Source organism: Ptychodera flava, unplaced genomic scaffold (genome assembly GCF_041260155.1).
Source record: "Ptychodera flava strain L36383 unplaced genomic scaffold, AS_Pfla_20210202 Scaffold_90__1_contigs__length_430918_pilon, whole genome shotgun sequence".
In the NCBI taxonomy this organism is placed as follows: domain Eukaryota; kingdom Metazoa; phylum Hemichordata; class Enteropneusta; family Ptychoderidae; genus Ptychodera; species Ptychodera flava.
In genome coordinates, this window is record NW_027248412.1 from 306,945 (window position 1) to 327,111 (window position 20,167).

Sequence of the window (20,167 nt, forward strand, 5' to 3'; positions counted from 1 at the left end):
TAAAATAAAACAATAAAGTGCAGCATAGCTAGAGTGCGATACAGTATACAACAAATTACATCAAAGAACATGTATCGTACCATACCATACGACACTATAATTACTGTACATTATCGCATCGTACCGTATAGGTGCAGTACAGTACAGTACAGTACAGTGCAGCGCAGTATAGAGCAGTGCCGAGCAGTAGAGTGCTATACAGAACAGAATAAATTTCGGTAGAGTACAGAAAGGTACAGTTGCAATACAACAAAGCCTAGCGCAAGACCGAAAAGTATAGTAGAGGTAATTGTGGTACAGTAAAACACAGTATAGCTCAATACTGAACAGCACAAGACAACCACCAAATGGCATAGCAAAATGTTGCAAAAAGCAAATTACAAGCCGAGCAGTCCAGCCTGTCCAGTACACTACCGTATAGTACAGTACATGATAGTGCACTACACTGCAGTACAGTGCAGTACAGTACAGTACAGAACATTACAGTACAGTAGAGCACAGCACAGTATAGTACAGTACAGGACAATACAAGACAGGACAGTACAGTTGAGGACAGTACACTACAGTGCAGTGCAGTACAGTGCAGTACATTACAGTTCAGCACAGCACAGCACAGTACAGGACAGAACAGGACAGTACACTACAGTGCAGTGCAGCACATTGCAGTACAGCACAGTTCAGCACAGCACAGCACAGCACAGTACAGGACAGTACAGGACAGCACAGCACAGCACAACACAGCACAGCACAGTACAACACAGTCAATACAATACAATACAGCACAGTGTAGTTCAGAACAATATTTTATATCATAATGTATAATACTATTGCTTTTTTCGAATTCAAATGTCGAAGCTAAGGTGTAGCAGTGTATTTTTTAACAGGAGTCTAATGTAAACAGATGAGGAACTCACTCTTCGTCCTTGTTGAGCCAGTTGTCAAATAATGTGACAGCTTGACTGACAGCCTCTTCGTCACTATTTTCGCACAGTGTCTTCAGGGCCAAAGTTCTCAGAATCGCTGTTGTAAGTTGCCCTTTGACCCCAGGGTACCGTACTTGTCTCCCACGCCCCAGCCGAGAAGGCTACGAGATGGCCTACCTGCTGCTTAATGTAATTCTGCGTGTTAACAATATCATACAAAATTTACGAAAATGGAGATTTCAATGACATTTGTATGTTAGTATTAATCAATCATTTCTAATGCAGAATACAAAATAGACGAAAGGATTTGAAATTGAAAAGTTGACATAAAATGGAACAAGATTTTGAATTGTAAGATTAAATAACGTGTATTTGCATAATTAGTGTGAATATTCGGAAAGTGACACTATAAATCGCTATACCTTTTCAACGTTGAAAATTGATTAAACGACTGCTCTGGAAAGCATCGACAGAAGCAAATTGCAGATTTTATGAGTGTTGATGGAAATTATCGGAATGTTTTGCAAATATGATGCTTACGTTTTGTAAAAGGTCTAAAAACGACCATGACGGAACTATTCACTACTGTCCCAGTTATTTTAAAATTAGCCTAGAATTTAAACTTTACATTTATACATTTATCATACATGCTATGCCTGTATTGCCATTCTTCTATTGTTCAAGACGGTACTGGATATGAGCCCATATTTTAACTAGTGAAAATACGAATTATATTTTCACTGTAACCGAACTACTTACAGCGACGCGGACGCGTGACCTTCGCTGTATGCGTGACCTTCGTTGGTATATGTACATATAAAACAGCTGAGCGAATAAGACAATGACAATCCGAAACGTCATTATGATTATGGTCAAAATTCTGTTGTTTGCAGTCACTTCATGGGCATTGCCCTTAGGCACAAGTACAGTTGTACAAAACATACAAACAAACAAACGTATTGAAAATTTGCCGACACCTGTCAATTCACGGCCGGTCCCGTGCGGTGCACGGTGCAGTGTTTTCGTGTCGTCTACGCTGCTGAATATTTGCACCATGGAAGTATCATTACACGTAAAGATATCGGTAGACAGAGCATCATTACGACAAGTTTCCTGTTGTTGATTCTGGGCGGTGAATTACATCGTTTACAGTCGTAAATGAGCCACGAAAATCCAACCGCACTGAAGATACTCGCGACAGACAAGGTTGAAGGTGATATTTCCGATTTGTACCTGTCAGTTCACAGGTCATGATCGTGTCTGGTGGCACCGATGCGGTGCGGGTTTCAGATACAATGTGCCATCTAGGAAAGTCAAACTTTCGGTTCGGTTGTTAAAGGAAGCTTAGTTCTATTTAGGCAAGCCAGGAAGGAAAATATACGAGCAGACGACGGAAATACCTTTGAAATGTACTTTTATTCGTACAGCAACAAAATCACGAACGAGTTACGACACTACAGCTTACAGTGTACTCACTTCATGTTTTCACTAATCCGCTTACTGAGATGGTAAATTCGGCATATTTGACGTCTGGGAACATGTATAATTCTTCGAGATAAACTGACTGGTACGGGTTTTATATCCACTGTATGTGCATTCATAGATGTCGCAGAGCTGCTTGCTCTGTGCTCTCAGCTGTTCATACTCGATAAGAGTTTGAGCGTGGCGCGAGTATTTTGACCCGATTTTGGCGGCCTCATAACTTTCACGCAGGGATGAGGTTATGTATTAAAACACGAAAACACACCCATTTTGTGGACTCCCGCCTATGTTTTACATCCACCGTCATTTTAAACTAAAAATAAATCTTCTTCAAATTGTGAAAACCTGTGTGGACATTGTAATATTTAAATTGTTTGCTGTAAAAGTACTCCATAAACCCTCCTTTGCAGTGGAATGGCCCAATAGCGGAATAATATCAAGAAGTGATACGGTTGTCATCACTCCTTAGCAACCAACTTTTTATAAGTACAGCCTGGAGGAAGCAAGGTCGATTTCAAGTTGATTTCGTTGCTAATTTCGGAGCGTCTGTAGGAAAACAGTCATAACCAAAGCATGCATGTATGATAAAGGGGTTATTACACGAAGTTAGGGCGATACCGCGTCGTATTCTCGTGATGTGTCCGTATTTTGACTCGTTGCTGCGCACTCGTCAAAATACGGACACATCACTCGAATACGACGCGGTATCGCCCAAACGTCGTGCAATAACCCTAAGTACCTCTACGATCAAAGAAGATATCAAAACATACCTGCAGAAGGCCGTAAGATTCTGTAGTGTACATCCGTTTACGTATGTAATTGAAACCTTTCATAGCAGCCATCCAAGGAAGATAATCATTTTCTCTGTCGAGATACAGTGTGACACTTAAAGCACGGTTTGTATCCAGTAACCCAGCTCTGAAACAAACACAATTGTATATTTGTCAACAGAACAAGCGCCGATAATTGCGTTCTATCATTATCTGCGTTGTCATCATCATCATCATCATCATCATCATCATCATCATCATCATCGTCGTCGTCGTCGTCATTATCATCGTCATCATTAACATCATCAAAACCAGTACAATTACCTTACAGTAACCATCTTCGTCAACAACAACAACAACAACAACAACAACAAGAACAACAATGACAAAAGCAAAACACCGGAAGAACAGACACATCTCCACAGAAAGCACCAATAAAAGTATTGGCATGAAGATCGTAATCCGCAATTGTACAATAACTATTAACAATTTCAGGACGTGACATAGGCGACCAGTGTCACCGCACAGCCTCACCTCTGAAGCGCAAAGGCGTCATCCAGTATGGCTGCTCTCGTAGACGGCGAGAACTCTGTGTGATCTCTCTGCAGTTGATCGGTGAGGGCGTCCCAGTTATCGTTTTCGTAGTTGACACGGTAGAACCCGGTCTTGTCTTTATTCCCTAGTATCCAGTTTCCTCGGTAATCAATCTTCATCTCGATATTCGCTGTCATAAAGCGTATTCGTACATGAATCTTTGCAGTCATTTTTATCGTAGCAGAGGAAATGTTTGAATGATACTATAAAACTTAAAATTTTTGCTAAACTTTCTGCTGAAAAAAATGTAAGTTTGAGTGCACTTGATGGAATGGATTGAAAGACCCGTCGATCGGCAGCGGTCTTTACGCGTAGAAAGCGCCCCCGAGCGACATATCTTTCAGTCTACTAAAGAAACTGGGCCCATCTTCTTTCTGGTGTAAATCTTTGGTAAATTGACTGTGCCTTCTTCGATGAATATATAACAACATACCCCATAGGATAATCGTGAATGGTACTTTAGCTACACGTAGGCTCGGTGTTTTCAGGTCTCGTTAAAGTTTGTGATATTTGGGTCAGTCACTATTCTCTAACTCTGTTCTGGTAAAAATAAATAAAAAATAAAGGTAAGTAAAATATTGACAGTACCTAAACGTTACTCACTCGAGTTCATTTCCAACCATTGACCTTTTGGAGTCCTGTTCGTATGGGTTAGATATGCAAAATATATGAACCATTGGTACCTGTTTAGACAAAAATAACCATACAGAGACATTACTTCAATTAATTTGTAATAGCTTACATACAGTCCATTGGCAGTCGAAGCCTCACAGCCTAGGAAATTATTTTTATGATCACATTGCTACATTAATAACCACTCCTCTTTCGATCAAGATAAGTTCATATGTAGCTGTTTGATGTAAGTGCTGATCTGTTTCTTGGGCTCTCTCAGCCAGTGTAGGAGTCGTGAATTGCCGTCCAAATTACTGTTCACATGATAATAACGCAAATTAAAATAAGCTTTAATCACGAAAACAAAGAAAAGTAGAAATTTGTGATCTAGTCTTTACTTATGTAATTTAAAGGGTCCTATAGAGAGAGTGTGATGTGTCGATAAAGGTCCAGAAGTAGGCAGAATCAAAACCGTTATCAGCATGCATTTATATTATGGCAAATACAAACTTCGTTTAAACACACATACAAAACAATTTCACTTATGTGCACACATATAGAGACTCTAGGAATACTGGACAATTTGAGTGTTGGTAAAGTATCAATCACCTGTATGGACTATCATTGATATTAATATCTGAATCCTCTGTCTTAATTGTAAAATGGCTTTGCTTGACATTCACATTGCGCATGCTTGATGACCTGTCCCTTGACAAGGTTACGACCGGATATCCTTTCTGGAGTGTCCATGTATCCATTATTTCTTTTATCTGTAGTCCGCTATTTGCAGCCTGTTTCAAAAATTGAGAAAATTGGACTCAATTCAAGTTCTTTTACAACGGACCATTGTCTTTAAATTGTCTTATTAAAGAATTCTGTTTGATACTTTTCCGGTCATAACAACCTGATCTTCTGAAATAAAAATTGAAAGTTAAAATCATTCCGCTATTTTGATTTGTGACAATCAGAAGTATTCGAACGGCAAGTAATGTAATTTTAATACCACTCGACTATTTATAAATAATCCCACTCAACTATTTATAAACCGTACAATGTTATATAGCTACTCTGGACTTACCTCTGAAAATTCTTCCCAGAGTTCATCCATATCAGCATTAGAATACATGTATTCTTGATATAATTCTGGAAGTAAGCAATATCAAAATCATGCAGACAGAACATCGTTTACTTTTATATTTTAACAATCTAGAGAAATGTGATTTGTGTACGTTATACGTAGAAGTTTAAGCAATATCGCACGATCACATTTTTCGATAATGCAATTTAATCAAAATACAACTGACAGAAAAAAGGCAGATTTTCGTCTCTTAAAATGCATTGTGATGATTTTACCTGCTGAAGGGAAGTGGTCTTTTAAGTCTTGAATATATACTATATACGCAGGCGAATGCTCTGGAAAAACACATAGTTGGATCCTTGGCACGACAAATATTTTCAAACAACTGTGTGCCGGCTTCTAACAGTCGCATGTGATCTATAAAATGTATTTCTATTAGCTCGAGAAAAAAAGCTGCTTTTTTCGGAACGAGAGCTTTATACCACTAATCCTTTATCAAAACTGTTTGAAGCTAAACATTTAGTGTGAAACATGGCGTGTCTCACAAACAACAAACTTTAGTTCAAAGTTCAAATTCTATTTGGCTTCCGTAATGTCATGCAAGTACAATATTTCATTTCATTTATTATTTTCGTTTGGTGTTTTTTTCTTTTTACACCAAAAACTACCAGAGAGAAACAAATATTCGTTTTACTGATTATAATGTAAGCCAACAGAAGCAAAGAAATTTAGGGGCATAACTATTCTGCCTTATTGTTTGCTAAGGATGCTATCTGCTAATTCATCTGTAATTAATAATTAATAACAGATGAATTAGAAAAGATGAATTAGAAAAGACCCTAAATTTATGCTTTGTCATGGCATTGCTTAGCCTGACACCCATTTTTCGGCAGTTTTGACCAATCAGCGAAGAACTCACCTGAAGGGCATTGCAAAAAGCTGTTTCACCGACGAAGTATCGCAACATATATATGACGCTGAGGCCTTTCCAGTAAGTGACTACGTCATAAAACTGCACAATATCATCCGGATTGTTGATTGGCGACGCCAAAGGGTGAGAGTTCATGAAGGCGTCCATTTCTAACGCTGGCAGCACTGATTGGGCGATTACCATCTCGTTCTGGAAAATGGAATTGCACATTCTAGCGTTCTACATTACTGAAGGCAGTGTGTATTGGAACTGATGTAGGGTGTGGGGAGAGTGCTGGCAGGTTGTCAGAGTCTTAACAATAGATTAGTGCAGTGTTTCTCAAGTAGCAGCACAGCAAATGCTCTGTTCAACTTTCAGTGCCATTTTGAACTTGTTGATTTGTAGATTCACAATCTGGTAGCACTTGAATGAGATTTAACATTACATTATCGCGGAAAGTAGTTTCAATTTTTAAAATGTCCGGAATCTGGCACTGCTCACTGGTTTGACAATGCCATGGTTGCCTAATTTACCATTCACATCGAAAATTCAAAATATCTAATGTAGAATATATTATAACCAAGATCAAGAGCTATTAGCTCAAAGAGTAGGTGAAGGCATGCAAATGGTCTCCTGCTTCGAGGGTACATAGTCCCTTGTTTGGGCTATAATGGTTTCATTGCATGCCTCTCTTAATTATTTTCACTCCAAATGTTTAGGCTTTTCGGCCGATGACAATAATATGCTTTATTTCTATTTAAGAAGAAAATCTGTTAAAAACGGAAGATTTTCATCGCCGATAGGCGCATTGATATTTGAACCACTGTTATGCGGTCTTTCAATTTTTTATATGCATGATATTCAAATATCGAATTTCGCACGACAAAAATTATAATTGAACATATCAAAATCCCAAAATTGTGAAGTTGGAAATAGTTACGGTCCATTTCTAGTCAAATGATGACTATACGACCCTCGACGTCACGAACGAGTTGCCATTAAATTCAATAGAGCGCGTGTTCTTCGTTATACGAGGCATGTAATATAGAAAATATCATGCTGAATAGCAAGCATAGAAGATAATTGAATACCGCACACATTCTGTGTTTTCCAGTATCGGTCGTGAGTCATTATTTGAAACATTTAGAAATACATGACACAATTCACACTATGTGTTACCTACCATCTTCCAATCAGGAAATATTTGATTCAAAGCTTCTGACGCAAACATTGAGGCGAAGCCTTCTTTGAGCCACAAATCTGTCCACCATTTTGGAGTGACCATGTTACCGAACCACTGAAGAAAAAGGAAGCCATATTAAAATGCATATTACTCATTGGTTCGAAACTCTCGCAATACGAATAACCATTTGCTATGACGTCTTTGGCAATAAATTTTTTAAAATGGTTAGAATTTTAAAGAAATTTATCATGACATTTCATACTTTTCAGAACAGCATGGTCACAAAATACACTACTGAAAACAAATCTCTTCGCCAACACATTTCTCACGATCGATGTGGACGACATAAACTGTCGAGAAAATGACAAATTTATCCAAACTTGTGCGCACATAGTTATATTACTGGAATTAACGAAAAGAACAAAATCTGAATCGTTTAATACCATGTGTGCGATTTCATGAGCGATCAGATCGGCTGTGTCTTCAAGAACTTTTGCAGCAGATTTATCTTCGTCGACGATGGTGGCGCTCTCACGGAGTGTAATTAGATCCCAGTTTTCCATGCCTTTCGCGGGATGGTCAGGTACAACAAAGAGATCTGGTAATACATAGATGCCCAGATGGGCAGTGAACCACAATCACTCAAGAAAGAATAAAATTAAACAAACTCACATCTTGGTTTTGCGTTGTTTAATAAAGTCACAACTTTGATAAAAACATGAACGACGTCATGCTTGATTTTATCATGCCGGAAATGCCGAGAGAGTTTGACCGGTTAAGAAGGGCTTGACTACGCAGTTTCTGCGTAGTGAAGCTTCATTACGTATTCATGGTGACCCCTGGCCAGCTGTCAATAACTTTGGGGGCTTTTGTCTTTTGGCCTGCTTTGCATATGCGTCGTTGGACACGACCTGCCAATCACCCAGGTAGTCAATTAAACTATTAGTTGACTGTTTACCGACCCAATTAACACTATCCAGCAGTATCAGTCATATTTTAATCGCGTGGCCCGGGTGGGCACAACGTAGGAACGCGTGTATTTCTATGTGTACGTTTCACTTGTGGTGTCGTTTGTATCATCGTGCGTTTGAAGTCCTTGTTTCACTTACAGTATTAACTTCAAGGTGACGGGCTTACTATTATTTCAGTATCATTGCACCGAGTTCTGCCCACGGTGAAAACCACCTGTTTTGCCTACTAATTACTGCCCGTCGCTGCCCGTCCTGAATGTAGCCTATCATAGCTACAGTAATCAGTCAATATATAATACCGCGCGCCTTATACTTTCTATATACACTTGTAAAATCATAGTCCGAGCCGTAAAATTTTTGACTTTCGATCCGATATACAGGTTGATCGTTGAATCGCACCGGCGCATCCATGTTTACTTGCCCAATAAGCTTACTACTCTGCAAAGGGTGGGTAGATGGAATTCCAGGGCCAAAATGAACACCGGGGCGAAACTTTTTGTGAATCCATGTGAAAACATAAATCATTTATCTGTTTTGATATATACTCCTTAATTGTAAGTTTGATCAAACCGAGACCACATTCAAGGGCTATGCAGACTGTCCATGTACGCACACACAGGCAACCAACGGTGAATATCAGCGTCAGCGGCATAACTATCGGGTCGTAAATCGATCGGCGGTTTGGGACCCTGGACTATGATTTTATAAGTTTATATCACAAACAAATGTTGTGGAATATTAAGATATCGACCTATTACTGTATTGAAAAGGCCAATTTCATGACGGGCATTGCTAGAAGAATGACGGGCAGGGACGGCAGTAATTAGTAGGACTGTTTCTTTGAATACTGTTCGATATTAAGTGACGGTCAAACTTTTGGTGGTGCGCGTGACCGGCGGCACTGACACAAACTGGTTTGACAAGCATATAATTCAGGTTATGTTCAGTGTTGTTACCATTTGTCCGTGGTGGAAAACATTGACGGAAAACCAGAGAAACGGTCCCGCTCCGAGAACAGCCCCGAGACGGGGACGGCCACACTTGTGGTGTTGTTTGTACCATTGTGCGTTTGAAGCCCTCGTGTTATCTACAGTATTACCTTCAAGGTGACAGGCTTACTATAAAAGTTCAGTGATCATGGCATTGAGTGTGTTACATGTCATGATGTAAATCACGCAATTTTTTTTTACATATATCCAAGGATTAGTTTTCGCTTTCTTTTGCCCTCGCGAAGTTTGCGAACATTTCTCGCTCTGAAAAAATTTCCGGCCACAGTATCATTGTACCCACTCATTTTTTTCTGGGTGACCTGTGACCAAATGTACGTAATAGTGAAGTCGATCATACGGGAAATAAAGGAAATAAGTATTAAAAGCAAAGTTCTATTCGTCTATGTCCGTTCATTGTCAAAAGTCAAGGCAAAATGGTGATCCTGAATGAATTCATGACCATTGGGCGATAGAACTTTAATTTACTCTGCAGTGCGCCTGTTCGATACACAAACATTACGACACTTTTGTCTGGGTAGGTATTAAATTTGGTCTGGCCGAGAAAAAAAGGCATACAAGACCATAGTCCAAGGTTTTTAGAAAACTAACTGGGACACGAACGGGATTCGTGAATCAAATTTTGTTGAGCTTTACAAGCTGTCTGGTTCACGGCTTATTGTGCACAGGCCGCGTCTTTGCCCTTGCCATCATGTCATTGAACTTGTAAATGGACGCATCAATTTAAACGATTTCTTTTTATGAATGTTCTGTAAGTTCATAATCAAACACCGATCTTTGTCGGCACGCTCAACATGAGAAGAAAAACTGCCGAAGTGACGATCGGTTTCGGAGCACCCATGTCTTTTCTTTTGACAAGTGTGCGTAACTTTCCATCATTCTGGGGAGCCATTGAGCCATTGAACTCTTCTCTTCTCTTCTACCATAGACAGTTCTCGCTATACTGTCTATGTTTATAAAATAAAGTCATCTGGCATTTTGAAATTTCTGTAGGCTCATATCGAAGTCGGGCGATTCCATGGCTCTTTGTACGTCGAGCTTAAGGAATGTGGTTACATTCGCGATGTTTTATTCGAAATCATTTATTCTAGGGCAAATGCACACAATTTATGCCGTTGGAAATACTGGCCGCTCATAAACAAGACAATAAACTCAATATGTGTGCATCTTTACTTTTATTGTCAAAGTGCCAACGACACCTACAAAATACAGAATAGTTCAGTCCAGGTATTTGCAACTTTGCCATCAGACTGGTCAACCGAAAATCAACCATAGGTGTCTTTTGGCACGCGTATACGCCAGACACCTAGGCGACGGTAATCCGCACCACTTATCACTATCTTGAAGGTACTCCTCCCCCTATACCACTGGCTATCCCGCCCTCAAGGCAATACGTCATTCGACCAAGCATTGTTATTGTAATTTCCTGCATAAAATTAACAGCGAGGTCAACCGGTCAAACTCTCTCGGCATTTTCTCTCATGTATCATAAACGAAATTGCAATCCATAAATAATCGTGATACACAATTATGCAACGGCAACGGAGTTGTGTCTAGTAGGCGAGAATTAAACATGCCATGAACTCCAATATGAATGCATTTACAAGAATGTGTCTCTAACTTTTTTAAGCAATGAAGTAAAATACTACTAACAATAAAATACTATTTGAGAAGAGAGTACTGCTACACCTTTCTGATAAGTACTGTAACCCCTCTTTACTATTACCAACAAATCATATGGGTTCGGTCATGTATGGCTGACCCAAGAAGTTGACAATACGCTAAGTTTTATATCAGCTTTCAAAACACGTATTTCAGATATTTTAAAACAACAATGGAAAGCTAATGTTATAGGTAAACCAAAATTAAGAACTTACAATTGCTTTAAAAGTCTACTTGAACCAGAAAAATATATGTTGTAACTGGAGAGTTATGCAAATGTTTGCACGGTTTCGGTGTTCGGTACTTCAACTAGCTATTGAAGATGATAGACACAAAAACATTGAATCATCAGCCAATTTTGTAATTTTTGTAAGCAGGGTGACGTGGAAGACGAGTATCATTTTCTTTTAGTATGTCCTTTATATAATGAATTACGAGATAAATATCTGCCAAGTGCATTTATTCGAGAAGCAAACTTTTGTAAATTTCAAACACTAATGAATATTTCAGATATAGAAATAACACTTAATATTTGTCACTTTGTATTTCAAGCTTTCAACATTAGAACGGAAACTACCTCTAAATTGTAATTTTGAAGGCATTTGCTGCCAGCATAGAACTTTTCTGTAGTAATCTACTTAAAACTTCAAATAGCTAGCTCTGTACATTTTTTTTCTTTCTTCCTTTAATATACCAGCCATTGTACCCCTTTGCATATGGGCCGGAGGCCTTTGAATGCAAATAAAAGTGCACATTTCTGCACTGTTACTGTTACTGTTACAAATCATATTTAAATACAAACAACTCCAATATTTTTTTATAAATTAAATCTGACAGTTTGAGTTTGATTTTTCTTTAAAATGAGTGTTAACATATAAAGTTAACTTGAACGCTTAGAACTCATACCAGATTTTTGGATAGGGTCTTCTACGCCGAAATATTCTTCGAAATAGCCGTATGACCAATTTGCAACGTTGAGAGCAAACTGAGTTTGTGGCAAGACATCATCACGTGCCCAGACCCTGATCTGCGTCAAGAAATAAAAAAGAGAATTAAAGGAAGCAAGGCGTTGCATTGTGTTATTTTTGTAGAATTTGACTGACAGAAAATGGTTTCCTTGATAATAAAACGTGCTGAAAGACTGCCAACAAAATAATGCCAATAAAAGATATTCAAATAAAAAAAATATCCAGTATTTGTTTGAAGTTATATCTGACAATTCGATAATATTACCTTTTCTTGAACAACGTTAAATGTACGTTGTGTATCCAAAAATATGAAGAATTGATCTACAGAATTACTTACAGTTTTTCCATTCGGTCTTGTCAGCTCTAAGCTGTCGAAGTCAGACAAAGCTACAGCTAACTGATAGGTTGACATGACAGGCGTGGTCTCAAACACGTCTCTGTACCAGGACGAATCATGCAGTTTGTTTGTTGATAACTTCTTTCCGTTTGAGACCGATCGATATCGAGGTGCCCGGATAATACTGATGGAAAATGTCGCTTTCATTGCTGGTTCATCGAAACAAGGAAACGCCTTACGAGCATAGGTTGGTTCAAACTGGGAGGATATGGCATATCTGTGATAAAAGTCAAATAAAATACACTGGAGAAGACTTGAGCAAGATACAGCCGCTACCTTTTTGCCCACAGCCAACTCAAAAGTGCTTTACTGAACACGTTGAAATATTGCAGGTAGATAAGGGACCGTCTCAGATTGTCGCACAAGCTCAAGAAACGAAATTCCTTAGTTTAGATAAAAACAAAAACAAAAACTTTGTTCAGAAGTGCGAAATTATGATATCTGCAGACACTTAGAAAATTTAAATTAACATACTTTTTCTTTACTATTTGATGAATGGAAAGTTTACGATACAATGTTACTGTCGGTAAATTGTGTTTGGGAGTGAAAATAAGTGTATGACAGGAACGGGCTGGAAACAAGTTACAGTAAAATTTGTTGGTATTAATGAGCAGTTTTTCTTTATTTTTACAAGCCATGAAAGCATAACTTAATAAAAATGCGAAAGTGAAGTTCGTCAATTAAATGGAAGTTCAACACTTAACACCCCCCCCCCCGGTACTACGGAGATTAAGTTTGAACTTGTGCGAAAAATTTGGGACGGTCCCTAAGGGAATAACTGGCCGGATGTTTGATCGATTAATGCAATTAAGTCGATGACTTTTTACAATATTGAAACCATGTTTTACTCTTTATGACTCGGTTTATGTTCTTTGAGCACTACTAGGTCGAATCTCGAACAGGTTTCATGAAATACTTGATTTATGTCGTAATCACACACCAAGAAAGTAACAAAGGTTTCATTATGTATGTGAAATACGACAAAGACGTATCACGGATGGTGAATATTTGATCATCAAGAAAAGCACGATTAATGGGAAACTTCATCGTGAGTAATTAATCCGCACAATCGACGATTACAAGTGGAGCAAAATAAGTGAATTCTCGGCTTTGCATTAACTGACAATTCTGAAAGGTAGGTTGGAAGCACATACACACACACAATGAACACAAAGTCAATTTGTGTTCTACTGAGGCGATGTTTCTCAAGGCTTTTGATTTGCATCACCAGTTTAAGTTCAAAGCTTGCAATAGGACTGCCGTAAGTAAACAAGTGTCATGCGTGGATGTATAAATCATACCGAGGTTTTGGGACAGAACGCAGTAGACAAGATACAGCCTTTTGTTCGTTTCAAGGTAGAATGCGCCTTGGGGAGAGATATTTGGACTCTCAACCCAGTCCAATACATTTTGGTCAACTACTTGTAGTGTGGGGCTCATTTTGAAACTCATGGGGTTAGTAAAGTTTCCATCGGCTGATTCATGTTAAAATCGAAAATATCCGCATAGAGTTAACGCAAAGATAGCGGCCATTTTGAATTTCAAGTGTCAGTCAATATTTGGCAGACTGTTTCTTATGTGCCAACTTTTTCACTATTAACTCTACTTTTTATTCCTGATTTCGAAGGCGAATTGTTTTTGTTGAAGGTTTGGGCAAAAGTCTTTCAATTTCGAGGTGCGTACTTCCTTAAGTGTAAATTTCCGCGCGCTCGGACGTAAAACAGGAAAATTGTTTTGTGCACTTAAGGTAATATGCACCTCGAAAGTGAAAGACTTAAACTTTTGCTAAAACTTTCCTCAGTGAAACTTTAAACCTTTCTCTTACCGAAGCAAGAATAAAAATCAGGGGTCAACGTGCAAACTTTGGTACTAGAGAGACAAATAACTTGCGATTTCTCGATATTTAAAAATCAAAATGGCCGCCATCCTTGTGTTAACTCTATGGGAAAAAATAAAATTTTCGATTTTCGAAAAACTAAGACGGTGAAAACTTTTCTTTCACCAAGAGCTTCAAAATGAGCCCCCACAAATGGTAGGTCAGAAGAAAATTGATAAAATTTGAAGGCCCGAATATCTGTCCCCGAGGTGCGTTCTACCTTAAGATTTTGTGTTACACACCACGAGACAGGCAAAGTTAAATTATTTGTGCTCCCGTTACTTTCAAAATATTGACCCTTCGTTGACCCCGACTGTTGCCTAAGCAGCACATTATCTTTTCAATTGAGAAGCGATGACAAACTATAAGACCTTAGTAACAGCTGCTTGCTAATTCAATTAGTCACTCGAACGCGTCCAATGTTCGTTAGGTCGACCTTCTTAAGGCTTTTATTGAAAAGATCGATTCTGTGATTGTACAATGTCTTTGCGTATACTGTAGGCACTTTCAGGCTAAATAGGCTAACACAACAAACCACGCCGGCGTTCAGAATTTGAAAGCAGTTTTAGAAGTTCGCAACTTGAAAGTGAAATGATTATCATAACTCTTTCCGCCTACTGAAAGAACAACCAGAAACTGTACTCAACATTAATTGCCACTTGACAAACGTATCCAAAGAGGTGCATTAAATAGCATTACATTAAATGTCTGTTTGATGTAGATTTTTTTGCAAATTTCTTTTCGTCAGTTTCCCGTTTCGACCTACTTCTAATGCACAACAGTTATTCCAAATTATAAGCCGTGGTTCAAGTATCACCTGTTTTGTTTAACCTCCGATAAAAATAGACAAGGCTGTCTCTCATATTCTTCAGTTGCAGATAGATTTCGAAAGTTTAAACTCAGATTTTTGTATCGATCAACTACTGGATGTTTTTAATGTTTTCCGTTTTGCTCATACAGTTACAGGTGACGTCACTTGTTACCAAAAGACTGCATGACAAACGTTATCAGCTGATTCTAATGATCGACGATACACATCGGCAGGTGAGATGGTGTAAAAATCCGAAGGGCAAAGTTAAAAAAACATAATTATGGTCTTGCTTCTTTTTACAACTTAAACATTTTTACGTCTGTCGGGACAGATATTTGAACTCTCCTGTCTGATCTACCACTTATGGGGCGTCGTTTTAAAACTCTTGGTGTAAGAAAACCTTTTACCGATTTAGTTTTTCGAAATTCAAAAAAAGATATTTATCTCCACAAACTTAGCACACGGATGGCGGTTATTATGAATTTAAATGTCGGTAAATCTTGGGTTATTTGTTTCTCCAGTATCAAAATTTGCAAGTTGATCCCCTATTTTTATTCTTGATTTTGAAAGAGAATGATTGAAAGATTCCTGAAGGAAAGTGAGAGCAAAAGTTTAAGTCTTTCACTTTCGAGGCGCATACTACCCATCATTGATATCTGATCCAGTTTCACCGTCAGGAAGATACATCTTATAAGCTGTACCATTCTTCGTCAGCATTTCTTTTTTAAAATTTGAATAATTACTCAGTCTCGAGAACAAAAGCTGTATACGTTTCAAAACAGACTTCATTGCTCCAAATTGTTTTTCAAAGGGATTCAAGGTCACCCGGGTGTAGGCTATATAGTACATTGTTCTTTCTAATATATTTCCCTGTTTCTTCATTTTTGAAAGCTTGTAACTTTTTTCTTACATTTTTGTTGTCCTAATCGAAACTTTTTATAATCTAATTGACACCACACCTTACGTAGAACATCGATTTGATATTTACACCGTGGAAATATATGTTTAAATTTTGATGATTAATTTCAAGGAATTATCATGTACTTTTTGGTCGTTTTGCGAGTACTGCAGACGACAAGGTATAGAACGTCTTTTGTGTACTGTGTCTGCATGAGTGCAATGGACTTGGGTCATTGCCCTTGGCTTCTTCCCGCGCTATTCAGTGTTTAGACAAACGCACAATTGACGTCAACGTCTGCGGGAAAAAAGTCTCAACGATCATCCATCATTGCCGCTAATTTTTTTTAATTTTAATTGCCGATGCGTGGCATGCGCTGATCTCCTTCTTGAAATGGAGTGGAAATTTAAACGATCAATACTGAATAGCTGTCGTTAGCCTGTTCCCGCCATCATCATGTAAACGACTGACATTAATTAATGCCATGATTTCAATTCACCTGAGTACAACAGTGGGAAAACGATTGCAATGGCCGCCTTAATAAACTTACCCTTTGACAGTGATTCCATCTTCGTTTCTGACGTCATAGGAGCTGAGATAAATTCCGAATAAGTCTTCTCTCAGCATGCCCTTGAACTCGAAAAATGTTATTTCGTATTCCTTCCCGCTTTTCAAATTTTCTTTCATCAGCAGAACGTAGAATCTGTTCCGTGCGAACTCGAACTGTTGTGTGATTTCCACGTCACTGCCAGTGGATAGGTCCTTCACGGCTACGTTGTCTTGACTGATGTTTAATTGCCTGGCATGTACAATAACAACATCAGTGTCTGCCGTACAAGTAACAGTAATTACCACATTTCCTGTGAATTTGAACTTGTCAAGATCTAGCGTAAATTCTAGGTTGTAGTGAGACGGCATAAGGCTTTTAGGTAACCGTACACGATACCACGGAATACTCGGGTCTAGTGTCGTCGGTAGCGATGTGCTAGTAGTATTCACGATGTAGTCCTGTCTGTTATTACTCCTGCCTCTACCGACTAAACCACCAATCAGAGCCACACACACTACAACCAAGACAAAAATAACAATGAGGATTGCAGCTGTTCCGTAAGTCACGAAAAATCCGCTTCCCTGTTCGAGTTTGCCGTCCGCATCTTGCACATCTACGGCGTACAGGTCGCTCCTCGCCGAATTCGTCCTCGACGACGATGCACCGCCGCTGATCTGTTTACGATTCTTCCCGTCCGACATGTTGGGTATCTCTGGTCTCTCAAAAGCCATCCCGGCCTCCATCGGTCATTGACAATGCCTTGCACCGGTCTCCTTTGTTCATGTGATTGACGAGCTGTCGTCTGATACAATGTCAAGATGGCGCCTTGCTGATGAACGGCCTGCGTATACAGTGCATTGCTGCCTTCTTCGAACTGTTTTTTTTTCCTCGCGAGTAAGGGACGATCATTAGATTTTATTGAGGAGGTGGTCAATATAGGAAAAATCGTTTAAGGTAGAACGCACCTCGGGGACAGACATTCGGACTCTCAAACTTTTACAATTCTCTTCTGATATACCACATGTTGGGGTTCATTTTAAAGCTCTTGGTGAAAGAAAACTTTTCACTGGCTTAGTTTTTCGAAATTTGAAACTTTTTATTTTTCCATAGAGTTAACACAGGGATGGCGGCCATTTTGAATTTCTAATATCGGTAACTCTTGGGTAATTTGTTTCTCTAGTACCAAAATTTGCACGGTGACCCCCTATTTTTATTCTTGATTTTGAAAGAGAATGATTGAAAGATTCCTTGAGGAAAGTTAGAGCAAAAGTTTAAGTCTCTCACTTTCGAGGTGCATATTACCTTAATATCGAAACTAACTCAAAAATTACTACTCTGAAGTTCTGATTTGTGAGAAAATATATGTAAAAGATTGTTTGGTGATGCAAAAATTTTGTAAGAAAATATGCAGGCAGACGAGATAAAGCAACATGTAAGATATTGCCAAATTTTACACCCAATAAAAAGTTGTACTGCATCCTGACCATCCCCTCGCAAGCCAAAATGGTCGATCCCTAAGTGGAGTGCATCTGCAATTTTATTCAGCTTTCTGTCTCAGCATTCACATAGGAGCTCAATGCTGGCATTATAATTCATATGCTAATGACAATCCTTATTAAGTGAACGCAAATTAGTCCTGGGTATCCACACTGCTAAAAGTGTTCGTCCGTCTGCCTTGAGACTTTAACAAAGCATGTAATTGCCTAATTGACTTATTGCCGACCAAAACATCTCTGACGTCATTATACTCAGCGTTCTTTCGTATTGAAGGAGACTTGTCATAAAGGTGCAAGAGCACAGTTCTCAATTATCGTTTATTGCTGTTAGCATTTAATTCATTTACAAAGCATCTCTCGAATTTATCTTTCTTAACAGCCATTTCTTATTATCGTGTTTGACTAGTAGCAGATACGCGGCATATGGTAGTTTCCTGTTTTTTAGTTTCATAACATTTTATGTAAATTGTCTCGCCATAGGAATGGACTAATTGTCGATATACGGTGGAGTAGTCTCTGAGTACATCGATTAGTTTTGAAGAAACAACTCCTTGTCAAAATTATAAAACCTTCTTCCCCAACAAGACACAGAAAAGCACAATCGCGTTCACACGCACACTGGACTTAAACTGAGCTCGCACGCATATCATATATATATATATATATATATATATATATATATATATATATATATATATATATATATTATATATATATATATATATATATATATATATATATATATATATATATATATATATATATATATATATATATATATATATATATATATATATATATATATATATATATATATTATATAGAAAACTTGATTGATACACACTACCACACCCAGTTGTTTGGTCCGAACGTATTTTAATGAACTTTTGACACAACGTTTCGCTCCAAAACTGGTGGTAGTGTGTATCAATCAGTTTTCTATATATTCCACTCCACTCTCCACTGGGATCAACTGCTCACGTCCTATGAGACTATATATATATATATATATATATATATATATATATATATATATATATATATATATATATATATATATATATATATATATAGAATATATATATATATATATATATATATAATATATATATATATATATATATATATATATATATATATATATATATATATATATATATATATATAGAAACTTGGGTTGAAACTCACTACCACACCTGGTTGTTAGGTTCCAAACGTATTTATTATACCTCAAACACAACGTTTCTCTCTAAATTTAGAGCTTCTTCAGGTTACTTTCGATGTTGTACCGCTGTACCCAAACATACCTATCGAGGAAGGCATTGCGGCATGTCAAAGAGCACTAGATCAAAGAGAAAACAAAACTCCACCAACTTCCACTATAATACGCTTTTAGAAACTTGTTCTATATAACAACAACTTTGTGTTCAACAGTCAACATTATTTGCAGATTCACGGCACAGCCATGGGCCAGAAAATGGCCCCCAGTTATGCAATCATTTTCATGGGTGACCTAGAGAGCAAACTACTTAAGGAGGCATCCAGTACAGTGTCACCCTGGTTTTGGCATAGATTTATTGATGATATTTACAGTTTGTTTACGGCAAATCTGAACTTCATCATAGAATTCTTTAATTACATCAATTCATTCCACAAAACAATAAAATTCACCATGGAGTACTCTCAAACTTCCATTCCATTCTTAGATGTTAGAGTCCACACCGATGACAATGGCAAAAATCATGACAGACTTGTACGAAAAACGAACTGATACCCATCAATATTTACATTTTCAGTCAGCACACCCCAGACATATGAAACTAGGTGTCCCTTACGGCCTGGCAATACGCATTTGTCGCATTTGTTCGGAGCCAGAATGGCGTGATGGGCGCCTCAACATTCTACAACAATCGCTGATTGAACGGGATTACCCTCACAACCTCGTCAAAGAACAAATAAATAGAGCGAAATCAATCCCC

The 20,167-nt window shown here is 38.1% G+C and overlaps 1 protein-coding gene across 1 annotated transcript; it reads right to left on the reverse strand.

Moving 5' to 3' along the window:
• Nucleotides 1–977: 977 nt before the first annotated feature.
• Nucleotides 978–17,490, reverse strand: LOC139129091 (aminopeptidase N-like). The gene is made up of 11 exons (XM_070694757.1): nucleotides 16,693–17,490; nucleotides 12,498–12,774; nucleotides 12,099–12,219; nucleotides 7,996–8,150; nucleotides 7,553–7,666; nucleotides 6,379–6,579; nucleotides 4,991–5,172; nucleotides 4,373–4,452; nucleotides 3,710–3,899; nucleotides 3,176–3,323; nucleotides 978–1,118 (listed from the first exon to the last, which is right to left on the reverse strand). The coding sequence occupies exons 1-11, from the start codon at nucleotides 17,433–17,435 to the stop codon at nucleotides 978–980; spliced, it is 2,352 nt and encodes a 783-aa protein (XP_070550858.1). The 5' UTR covers nucleotides 17,436–17,490.
• Nucleotides 17,491–20,167: the final 2,677 nt, after the last annotated feature.